The 12577-nt window shown below is 43.3% G+C and overlaps 1 protein-coding gene across 1 annotated transcript; it reads left to right on the top strand.

Annotated features, from left to right (window-relative positions):
- Positions 1-4893: 4893 nt before the first annotated feature.
- LOC140264647 (uncharacterized) lies at positions 4894-8434 on the top strand. Its single transcript, XM_072360545.1, has 2 exons — positions 4894-7792; positions 7854-8434. Exon 1 carries the CDS (start codon positions 5299-5301, stop codon positions 7273-7275), a length of 1977 nt encoding a protein of 658 aa, XP_072216646.1. The 5' UTR covers positions 4894-5298; the 3' UTR covers positions 7276-7792; positions 7854-8434.
- The last annotated feature ends 4143 nt before the right edge of the window (positions 8435-12577 follow it).

The raw sequence follows: 12577 nt of genomic DNA, 5'->3' as shown, positions 1-12577 counted from the left end.
AAGGTTATTATTATTATATTTATTTATATGATTATTATTATTTTTAGTATTAAATCTAAAGCCACCATCTGTCTGTTTTTGCTCTGCCACTATGGGATTTACTATATCTTTTTTTTTTTTCTTTATGCATCTTTTTTATAAGCTCTTTCTCCAGGCTGAACAAGCTCTGCCCCACATCCTTTCTTTATAGGAGAGGTGCTCTAGCCCTCTGTCCATCTTTGTGTACTCCTCTGGTCCCATTCTAACAGATCTGTGTTGGGCAATAATGCCTACAAAACTTGGGGGATAGCACAGGGTGTGACTGACTACACTGCAAATTATAATTTAAACTCAGTACAGTGGTCACTAGAGGGTGGCCTTCATTTTAGAAAGACAGGCATTTCATCTGAGAGAATCAAATGGTGGTGTAAATATTTTTGCATGGCTTAGAGAGACCAACATGGTAAGACTGAAAACAAGTCTCTTATCATTGTAGAGTATAGGAACTTAACAACTTAACAAAAGAATCAGAGAGCAAAAAGTCTTAGCTGGCTTCAGGTCACGTATTCCTTCTTGGCATCTGGAGATGCCTGACTCGTGATGGTGACCATGTAACAGAGACCCACACTGGGAATCATATTTGTAAGTGTAGTTAAACTGCAATTGCTATACTTCAAATCCTATGTGAACCTAGATTACATTTTTTCAACTTTGGGAAGAGATTTTTCCATCTAAGGCAACAATTTTTTTCTTTGAACTTTTATAAAATGGTGGTATGTTAAAATATGTATAAGCAGGAATAAAGACACAAGGCTAAATATATATATATATCCCAGAAATATCTCCTAGCAACTTTATAACTTTCAGTTGTGGTATTGTATGTATTGCTTTATGCGAAGCACAATGAAGAAAAAATCCTATATAGCAAGGTTTGAATGCCATGAGTACTTTTCTCACTGTCTGTCCCCAAATCCTACCAGTCTTCATCTTAACAGGCTTCTAATGTGTTTCTTTAATATCAGAAGCAGTTTTCTTTTCTTTCTTTTGGCCATATATCTGACAGATCTTACCCTTGGAATTTTGGCACTGATCTTTCTCTGTCCAGATAAACCAATTATCATGAGTGTAACGTGGCTATTTCTCAGCAACTATCAGAATATGTTATAAATTTTGTTAGAATCAAAGGAAGAGGCTCCAGATAACCCCAGAACTGGGCTTCTGTGGTCTAATTTTGAAACACTCACGATCAGTGAGTTAATTTTCCCACCGAGAATGACAAAGACCAGTTCTCATGGAAGATCTTTTAGGACTTAGATGTAAATTTTGATTTCCCCAAGACAACTCAGACAGACAGAAGCAATGGGGAAAAAATAAAAGACTGTTAAGAATGTAGGTTTTTCATTACTTTGTGAGTTAAATTATTACTGGAAATCTGTCAGTTTTCAAAATGTCAGATTATTATCTAGTCTGGCGAAATGCAATTACAAAAGTTCATTAGAAGTGGAATGTCCTGATCAGAAACTTTTCAATTTTTTCCTTGGAAAAAAAGTCATTTCCTTTCAATCATTAAAGCCATGATTGAAAGGAAGTTTCATTTTAAATTTTCTTTTGAAATATTGAGGACCATTTAAATACGGCCTTTTCCCCTAACAATACTAACATTATCATTTGTTTTAATGCCAAACTTTTATATTTAGCTGATGAAATGCTGCCTTCCAGGAAAGGAAAGGCCATAGCTTTACTTACAGAAGTCAGGAGGATGGGAGAAGAAATAAAATGGTGGCATAAACTTTTATGTGCTATGTCTTAGCAAATGACCAAACAGATAACTGCTTCATGATTTGACATCATTTCAGTTCCTCAGCCTAATTTTCAGAAGGGTGCAGAGATGTAAGTCCTTTGGAAATCAGATGAATTCATTTAAAGACTTAATGAAAGATTCACTGTCTTTGACTGTCTGACACCAATGTGCTGGTGGTTAAAATGTCTAGTTCATTGTTAACAGTTTCTCAGCCACAGCTTGTTTATGTTGTGTCATATACCAAGTGACTGTGTTCACTGGTTGTAAAGACTGAAGCTAAGCCTCCTTTCAGGAATATAATTTGCAGAATGTGAACACAATTACCACAAGTGGGTATAGTCAGTGGGCATCCAAACTTTTCTCTTGTCCAAGCTGCACTGATTGAAGAGTAATTGTATTGAGCTGCATATAAAATCCGTAGGCCACTCCGAAAGTAATGCCTCATATTTATTTCCATAGACATGACAACAGATACAAAAAATACAATAACACTGTTTGACAGAGCAAATTCTCATCTGCAAAACACCATTTTTTCAACATAGTCACCACCATTAGCTATGCATTTTCACTGCTTATGAACAAAAGCCTGCACGTCATGCTCATGAAAATCTTCACCAACGGAAGAGACTTCTGAGACTCACCATCCACCACCTCACTTTGCTCACATCCACTGGCTGGTCTCTGTAGACACTCAGGAAGCATCAGCAAATGTCAGTGGGTGCCAATTTTATCTGCATGGAGGAATTCAGTGACACACGCTTGCTTCTTTTGCTCTTCCCTGTCAGACACCATTCTGACAGATTGCCACTCTTCTGCCATCTGCAATGAAATATTTGTGGGAAGCTTCAACCCCCCACTGCCATGTCACCAACATCTTCTTCTGATGTTTTTGACCATCATAAAAAAGGAGGCACTACTTTTGGAGCATCCCTTGTGTGCAATATAACTTTTTTTTTTTTTTTTTTTTTTTTTTTAATAAAACATTAAAAAAAAAGAGAACAATAACTTAAAACTAGTGAGATACTTGACCATAACACTGCTGTGGTTGTTGTGAGCAATGGATGTGCTCCTGGGACCAGGCGAGGGCTCTCAGTAGGGCAGAGCAGGTGCCATGATGACACGGGGCATGGACTGGATGCAGAACAAACAGGCTGTATTGACCTTTGGGTTGAATATACCTGGTTTAACTTCTACTGATTACCACTCGGGATGGTGTTGTCATTAATTTAAACTGAAATGCTTTGATTTAATTATGTGTTTTTCTTTACAAATGCTCTTTGTTTGTTTGTTTGTTTTGTTCAGTTCAAACATTCCATTCATTAGCTAGTTGATTGTAGAGAGGAATAAAAATACTATGAGTTTTATTATTCTGTAGAGCTCCCTTTCTACAGTCAAAATTTCTCTTCACTGATTTGATTGTGTGTATGTAAAATACCTCCCCATGTACCAGAGGGCAATGAGGCAGGGCAAGGGGGTACCCGTGGTCTGTGTAGTGCTGTGGCTGTTCCTTGGGCTGGAAATGGGGGCAATATGTCCTGCTCCAGGGTACATTCCTGAGTCCTCAAAAGGAAAACTTTTTACTTATCTGCTGTGGAGACCAATCACTACTGTCTGCTTCAGCTCAGCAACTGAGATTCTGGATGCAAGGTCCCTGTATTTATAGGGGTGGCCATGACAATAGAATTCTGAGCATCCTGTGGTGACAGAAACATGGCATTTGGGAGATGGGGCCTTTGCTGTGAGGTGGTTGGAAGAGTGTACCAAAAGGGACTAGGAAGGGGATTCTCAACCACCTTGTGTCTGCCTAGAATGGAGCCACCCTGGTACCAGCCAGTAGCAGTGGGGGGACTGCCAACGGAGATGCAATCATTATAAACTGCTGAGTTTCAAGGGTTTTAAATCTGCCCTTTCCCACTGCTCACCTCCACATTTGGAGCATGAGAAGGTGACATCTCTTCTGCCCTGATATACAAAGGAGAGGAGTAAGGAGGAGAGAGCCTCCTTACCTGGCACTCCCAGGTCAGTAGTACTGGGACAGCACAAGGGTACTTCAGTGGAACTCCGAGGTCCTTGTGGCCTGGTGGAGAGGTTTTCCACTCTGATGATGAAAAGGTCAAATAGGGATTGCTGTCCTCAGCCTGTTCTCTACTTGGCCATAGAATGGTTGGCTGAAGGTGTAGCCAGGCCCTCCATGGCAATGCACAAAGAATATCAATCATGCTTCTAGATAAGTAGTTTGGACAGGTTTAATCTCTGCAATCTCTGGAAGAGAGACTTGAGAAGAGAGATAAGGGGTAGGGACACAGGTTTGTTGGTGGCTGTCCCCCATCATTCGACCCCTGCGTACCTCAAACAGCATGAATATCAGGTGAAGAGGAAAGGGAGGTTTTTATTTTCTGTTCAGTGACTAAATTATGAATGATGTGCCAGAAGAATGTACAGACGTGTTACACTAAGATCTAAGCCACTTGCTTTCATGTTTCTGGGATGGTTTGCTGTGCATATGTTACTAGATGATCCCAGTATGCTCTTTTTCCCTGGATGGTTCCAGTGTTTTTGTTTCATGCCTTGTATAGGTGCAGGAGGCACTATCAACTGTAAAGCCATCTGGTGACCTAACAGGTGTCGCCTCTCAGCTAATTCATAGCTTTTCTCTCTTTGGCTTATTTATTTATTTATTTGTTAAGAACAGATGGCACGTTTAAGGGATTTGTTGTAGATGCTAACGAGGCTGAACATTGTAGTACAAGCACATAGGCGGTAGCGGGGCTTTTTCGGGATGTGACGGTGATAGTAATCCAGCCTCTTCCGTCTCAAACCCTGTGAATTACATTGGCGCGCATTTCAAACGTGCCCTAGGGGGCGTAGACGAAGTAGTAAGGTATATAAGGTATTGATTACTCCTAATAAACGCCATTTTGCCACGTTTCTTGATGAGTCACGGTGGTCTTTTGGCTCTGGCAGAGGTTTCGCAAGAAGCTGGGAAATTGGGGGTTTCCGAGTCACGGCAACATATGGTGCCCCGTGTGAGGAACCCCTAAATTCCTAGGCATTTTTCTATTTTTACTTCTATTCTTACTTCTTCATTACTTTATAGGGTGTACAGAGGGGACGGCTGTGCACCCCTAAAAGCAGCTCGGGGGGACGACGAGGTGCTTTTAGCTTATCAGGTTCACCGGGGGGACGACGGGGGACCTGTTTCCTTTTTCTTCTTTCTTTTTCAGAGCAAGAATCCGCTGCGTGGCGAGCGGGGGCGTGGCGAGCGGCAGCGATATTCCGCGGTAGGAAACCTGAGTGAGCAACGGGAGCGGGAATCGTGGAGCAGAGTATTAAGGCAGTGAGTCAGGCAGCTGCCGAGCTTGTGACCTGGGGCGTGATCCTGGGTGCTCTTGGAGCACTTGTTGAATCGTGTTTGTTAGTTGGGCTTGTGTTTGACCCGGAGCAGCCGGGAGGGCGGCCGGGAAAAGCGGCTGAGGACGGTAGGACCCAGGAGAGCCGTCTGGGGAGGCGGCGGAGAGATGGGACGGGGTCCGGGAGAAGCGGAGAAGAAAAAGTTAAAGACGGCGAAGATGGGACGGGGTCCGGGAGAAGCGGAGAAGAAAAAGTTAAAAGATGGCGAATTCCAATCGGCCACACCCCCTCTCAACCGCCAAGTGGACACTTCAGCCCCATATCCTTTGTCATTAGGGGGGGGGGAGTGCGGGCGCGCGGCTAATTCGAGCGGTTGGGGAAGTAGGCGTGCTCCAGACCCGGGGGGGGGAAGTAGGCGTGTTCCAGACCCGGGGGGGACGCAAACATGGCGCCGTCCGGGGGGGGGAATGGAAGTAGATGGAAGTATGGTGCTGTTTTCAGTGTGCCGCCCGCAGAGTAGCCCGGTCCAGCAAGTTTCGGCCGGTGGGCCGGCTTCGGGTCGGGGGGGGCGGCGGCGCGGCTGTGGGCAGCGACGGGATAGCCCGCCTCCATCGGGATCGCCGGTGGGCGTGGAGTGGAACCATGGCACCGCCCAGTGGGATGGAGGGTACCGGCGTGATACCGCCTTGGGAGGCGTGGAGTGCAATCGTGGCACCACCTGCACAGAGCCGGGGGGGCGGCGGGCGCGCGGTGCGGCGCCCCGCTGCCCGCGCCCGCCCTCCGCCGGCGCTTCCGCATTCCCTCCGTCCCAGGGGGCAGCCCGCCTGGCGCGCGGGGGGCCGGGGCTCGATTTCCCGGCGCGGAGCCGCTCCACCTTCCGGCACCGGGCTGCCGGCTGCTGCCGCGAGTTCCGTTTACCCCTGGCTTTAAACACACTAGAGACTTTAACGGCGCATGGCCCTGTGCTTTCTCACGACACTGAAAGCCTCGCATACGTGATCCTCAAGCTGGTGCAATATACACTCTGGAAAGAGGGGTGGATGACTGAGCTTGGGAGGGGGGTGGCAGCTGAACAAGATGATCCCTTTCACCCTGTGCATGGTATAGACATGCAAGAGGGAATTAAAGCAGAGTGCTTGGAATATAAGTTTAGCACTGAGACGATGCAGCTGGTGGGTCTTGATATTCAACCATGTGTTAAGAAACTATGGAATATGCAGAAACTGGTAGGAGCCCTCCAGTGGGTTCGGGGTGCTTTGGGGATACCTGCTCGATTGATGAAGCCCTTGTATGGTCAGCTAAAGGGATCCGACCCAAAAGAACCCCAAAATCCATCTAGCAAAATGGCTGCAGCTTGGCAAAAGATCTTACAGAGCTGCATGGAAGGATCGCTTGCACAGTGGGACACTGCTCAAGGCCTTGAAATGGCCCAGCTAGCTCAGTTGGTAGAGCATGAGACTCTTGATCTCAGGATGGTGGTTTGGCAGGATTCCAACCGTAGTTCACAGGCTGCTGTCTTCACAAACCGAATGGTCAGCGTGCAGATGCTTGAGGTGATGGCTGTGACGGTCGCAGTGCACCTCTGGCGAATGATGCCCTCTAACACTGTTGCTGACTCCATCTTTGCAGCCAAGCAGTTGGCCCGGATGGACCGGGAGGACTTCCCAAGTTCAGAGGCTGCTGGAATTTTAGATGAGACCTTGGCCTCTCACACAGCTCCTGTCGCATCCTTATATGTGCGTGGTCACTCTGAGGTGCCAAGCCTTTTTACCAGAGGTAATGCAATAGCAGATACAGTTGCCAGCACTCCTGTCTTTGGCCTAGGGTCACTGCAGATCTGGCAAACTGGTGTCATCTGGGAGTCTTGCTTGTCTCCCCGTCAAGGGCTGGCTGTTGCTATGAGTGCCTCCTCTGTTGTCATCACGGCCACTGAGCATGTCAGGTCTGGCTTGACTGCAGTCCGATACCATTTGGCAACCGCTGTTGCTATGGTTGGTTTGCCCAGTCACGTTGAGACTGACAATAGGTCCTGCTTCACTTCTCGTTTTACTCAAGAATGGTTGGTGAAGACTGACTATGGGAAGTGGGATAAGAGTTCTTTTCTTACAGGAGCAGTTGGTGGGGAGTCCGAATCTGGTACCTGAGACTGTTCTGCTGCTGTTGGTCTCGGTGATTAGTACCGCTCAAACAACAAGCGCGGGGACCTTCTGGATTCAGTCTAGAATTGTCGGGTCTCAGCCAACAGTAGATTCACACTTATCTGTATTTGCAACTTCACTTATCTTTTAGGATGTGTTCTTCTTATCCTATAGAGTGTGATTCTAGTTACCTAGTCACTACATATCGATTACACGTTAATGTAATGATGGTGCATGTTGCCGTGTGCTGATGAGCTGATGGACGCTATCGAGGCTACGGACAGAAGACTTTGACTACTGTTCACCATACAGAGAAGATGCATCATGCAAGAATGATGAAGAATAGAAAGAAGAATGACGAAGAATGAAGAGGAATAGAAAACATCACGGATGAGAACTGTTTCTCGGATGGCTCCAGACATCAAAGGGACTATCTTAATACACACTTCATTTAACTGTGGTGCTGTTTTCTTTTGCACAAATGTAACTTGCACTACTCATTATATCGGATAGAGCTTTTAAGGTTTATATAAAGTTTATAGAGAGTAAGTTATATTAAGAGTAATATATTAATAGATATTAAGGTTTATATAAATTTATAGAGTAAGTTATATTAAGAGTAAAATATTAATAGAGTAATAGAGTTATGATAAGAGTAATATATTAATATCGTTAGAGTTGCATTAAGATTAGTATCAGTCTTATTAAGGTTAGATTTGACTAAGTAGATAAGTAATTCAGTTAAACTGAGTACAATAGTATAAGTATATTGCATAGAACATATAGAATAATATCAAATTTATAGTAGATTATACTTGGGATTTTAGTGTTCACATTGAAAAGGGATAAATTGTTGTCTTGGGGGGCGGGGAGATGTTGTAGATGCTAACGAGGCTGAACATTGTAGTACAAGCACATAGGCGGTAGCGGGGCTTTTTCGGGATGTGACGGTGATAGTAATCCAGCCTCTTCCGTCTCAAACCCTGTGAATTACATTGGCGCGCATTTCAAACGTGCCCTAGGGGGCGTAGACGAAGTAGTAAGGTATATAAGGTATTGATTACTCCTAATAAACGCCATTTTGCCACGTTTCTTGATGAGTCACGGTGGTCTTTTGGCTCTGGCAGAGGTTTCGCAAGAAGCTGGGAAATTGGGGGTTTCCGAGTCACGGCAACAGGGATTATTTTTTTTTTGTTCTGTGGGTTTTTGATTTAGTCAGGCTCAGTTAAGATTTGATGCCCTGGTGAGGATGTCCATGATGGTGTAGGAAAGGGAGTGGGCTGCAGTATGGTTTGTGCTGAGTCACAAGTGGCCTGCAGGCCACTGGTTGGGCATAGTATTGTCGGTTGGCACAGAAGTGTTTGAACTGTTAGGTGATGTAACTCTAGGAAATACATTGTGCTTATTGTTATGCATCAGCAGATTTTCCCATGTCACAAAATAGAGACTTGCATGATATGGGAGCTGCAATTATCTAAAACAGGATGAAGAAAAGGGATTCTTGTCCTGTTGCTTGTATCTACTGCTCCTGATGTTTTGTATTGTTGCTTTGTGTGTGAGCATATGTTCTGTTATTTTCAAATAATGAACTGAACAGAGCACAAGAAGACGCTTATAATATGTTTCAACAAGAAATGATATTAGAGATGACTCAAGAACTTGCATCTCAACACAGTCCTTTAAATCAAATAAAGTCAGTGCATCTAGAGGAAGTGTGCTAACATGAATTATGACATACTCTAACTGATAGAGTAGTAGAATAGAAGTAACTTTTATGTGCGATTAAAAGGGTGTTTGTTATTTTGTCAAACACTATTCTCTTTACTCTTGTCATGAACATCCCATAGTTTTCACATATGCCTGTGAGTGATTCAAAACAAGTATTAAAGTAATCACAGGAAGACCATTAGTGTATGTTTAACAGCACAGTGTAAAGTGAAATCTGTTACAATTCAATTGTTTTACTATACTTTTGTCTAATCTGTGGCTTAGTGGTACAATCTGTTTTAAACTAATGAGTTTTAAAGGAAAATGTAGGTCAGTTCTGAGAGGTAAGTAGCCTTCATTTATTAGTCAGGCATGGTTCACAGCCCAAAGAGCTATTTTTTGCTTTCCCTGAGGTTGATCTTTTAAGTTCATTAATTTTATCCTCAAAGACCTGTAACTTCCAGGAAGAGCAGTAGCGATACTCTGATAAACACTATTGTGAGACTGTACAGTGTGTAGCACAGTTTTGTTTTAGGATAATTGTCACCTCCCCACTGGATACAAAAGGAGGATAAGTCTTAGCACAGCTACTTGTCATGGTTTTGTAATTGTTGCTATTGGTTTTCCACGTCAGAACCTCATATTCAACATCATAGTCCCAGTTTCAGTTTCAGTGCGAGAGGAAGCAAGACTGACGCCTGTGTTCTCCACCAAAAAACTGTCATGGAGTTATCTAGATCAATCCATGTCAGTGACAGGGCGGCAGTAGGCCTGTGTCACCCTGACCCTAAAAATTGGAAGGGAAAAGGGAAAGGGGTAGGTAAATGGGAGCTGGGCTCAAGGGAACAAACAGAGTACTGGCAATAAAATGAATGTTACCCAAAATAACCATCCATTGAAATCCAGGGGTCCTGTATCACACAGAGATATTTTCTTGTCACATGAAAGGAAGAAGATTACAGGACTGAGAAGGTAGGCTGTATGTGCCCCTGTATGAGTGTGCAGAGAAAGATTAGTGGAGTGGATGGAGCTGCAGCCACGTGCCTTGCTTCTGGACAGGCATTGTTTCCCAGAGCAAGGTGGAGAAACTATAGAAACATAGACTCATAGAAAGGCTTAGGTTGAAAGTGACATCAAAGACCTTCCAGTTCCAACTCCCTACCATTGGCAGAGCTGCCACCCATCAGTTCAGGCTGCCCAGGGCCCTATCCAACCTGACCTTGAATGCCTCCAGGGGCCCCCACAGGTTCCCTGGGCAGCTGTGCCAGGGCCTCACCACACTGAGTAAGCAATTTCTTCCTAACATCTAACCTAAATCTCCCCTCTTTTAGTTTAACGCCATTCCCCCTTGTCCTATCACTATGTGCCTGACCCACTTGTTTGCAAGCAACCTGTAGGTACTGGGTGGCTGCAGAGATGTCTGCCTGGAGCCTTGTCTTCTCCAAGCTAAATGAACCCAGTTCCCTCAACCCTTCTTCATAGGAGAGGTGCTCCAGCCCTCTGATCACCTTAGTGGCCTCCTCTGGACCTGCTCCAACAGCTCCACATCTTTCTGGTGCTGGGGCCCCCAGGCCTGGACACAGTACTCCAAATGAGTCCTTCTGAGAGCAAAGTAAAGGGGAACAATCTGCTCTCTCTCCCTGCCAGCCACCCCTCTGTTGATGCAGCCTTAGATACTGTTGGATTTTTTCAAGAGTATACTGTTGGCTCATATACAGCTTCTCACCCACCAGAACCCACAAGCCCTTCCCCACAGAGCTGCTCTCAGTATGTTCTTTTGCCCTTCTGTACTCTCTGGAAGGTGAAAAATTACATTTTCAAAGGTTATTTTTGCCTCGTCATCACCAACCTATCTTTAAAAAGTCTGCCACTAGACTGGTTACTTGGGAATAAAAGAAAGAAGAGTGCAATTTCCACAGAGACAGCTGTGAACAAAAGGAAAATCTTGGAAAGATTTGAAACTTAGGTGTTAGCACACTTATGTTTATCAGCGTCTTTTGACACAGCTTCCTGTCCTTCCAAGTTGACAGACTAAAAACCAATGTGTCACTGTGACTTTGCAGTCTTCTTAGAATCATAGAATGGCTTGGGTTAAAATGACCTCTTTCATAGAGGTCCTTTAGTTCTAACTCCTTCCTGTCTAGTTCTAACACCTTCCATTATAACAATTTTTCCAGGAAAAAATTCTTCACAGAGGAGGTTTTAAAGCAATGGAAAGGGGAACCCAGGCAAACATTTGAGTCACCATCCCTGGAAGTATTTAAAAGATGTGTGGCCTTTATCAATGATATAGACAGTGGGACTGAAAAAAGCACTCTCAGCAAGTCTGCTGATGACACCTCACTGAGCAGTGTGGTTGATACAACAGAAAGAAGAAATGTCACCCAAAAGGACTTGGACAAGATTGAAAAATAAGCCCTCACAAACCTACTGAAATTCAGTTAGGCCAAGTGCAAAGTGTTGCACTTGGGTTGGGGCAAACTGGAAAGATACGGCTTGAAGACAACTTGTCTCTGTGTATTTCTTTATTTTCCTTATATATATATATTTAATTTCTATTTTTATTCTATTTTAATTTATTTTCTGGTTGCTCTGGAAAATGTCAGTCCTGTGGTTTCAGAACTTTTCCTTCTTAAAGCATATTGCTTACTTGTACTCTAGGCTGGAAGAAGCGAGTTAATTTCAGGAAGTGTATAAGTGAAAACTAAGTTATTTGAAGCCTGGTGCCTAACTTCATAAAAGTTAACATCAATGAGAATCTTCTTGAATGATAAGTTCTTATTGCCATGATGCATTTTCAAGTAGATTTAGTGATATCCCAGAGTGAGACAAGTATGACAATATATCTTCAGCTGATTCAGTACTTTTCATCTAGAAATACTTGCCTTTTGTAACCTTAATATCCAAATATATATTTTTTCTCCGTTCTTCATCAATCTTTGTGATCCTCAAAAGAAAGAGATGTGTGTTTAGGTGTCGGTAAATTCAGTTATTGATTAGTGGTCTTTAAGAACTCTGTTTTAAGCAAAATTAGCTTTGTGTATAAACACATTTACAAAACAAACAAAAATCTCAAAACAGAATTAGTAGTTGTAATAGAAATAATTTCAATAATAAACAACCTTAAGAATGGTCATTAAAAAATAAAAAATAAAAGAACTTCCAAGAGGAAATTAAAGCAGGCACACTGACTTCTTACTTTTCTTTTTTTAGATTATTCCTGAGAATTGCAGTTTCTGCAGTTTATTTCTAGCTTAACCAACTTAACCACCAAATGAATGACTGACTGTTAGGAAGTGAAGATAAAAGTTTGCCTGTCACCATACAAAAACAATATTAAGAAAAAAAAATTGTCAATATGGAAATTCTAAGGATTCTCAGGACAATTTTCCACCATGTGGTGAAGAGACATTTCTCCAATGAGAACAATAGCAGAAGTACTCTCTCTCTGACTGCCGTAAAATTGAAGTAGAAGTTGCTACTAAAGGAAAAAGGGCTTGGAATATGTAGGAAAGAACTACTTTCTCATCTGTTTTCCATCAATTGTACCTGTACTGCTTGAAGTTGAGTCCCTGTCTTCATAGCTGGGGAGGATTAGGCA

Source organism: Excalfactoria chinensis, chromosome Z (assembly GCF_039878825.1).
Source record: "Excalfactoria chinensis isolate bCotChi1 chromosome Z, bCotChi1.hap2, whole genome shotgun sequence".
Classification (NCBI taxonomy): Eukaryota; Metazoa; Chordata; class Aves; order Galliformes; family Phasianidae; genus Excalfactoria; species Excalfactoria chinensis.
Note: the sequence above shows the minus strand (reverse complement) of the source record. Positions and strands in the feature narration are given on the sequence as shown.

What these genes read in the sequence shown, in the direction of transcription:
- LOC140264647 (XM_072360545.1), top strand. Translation starts at nt 5,299, where the DNA reads ATGGGACGGGGTCCGGGAGAAGCGGAGAAGAAAAAGTTAAAGACGGCG.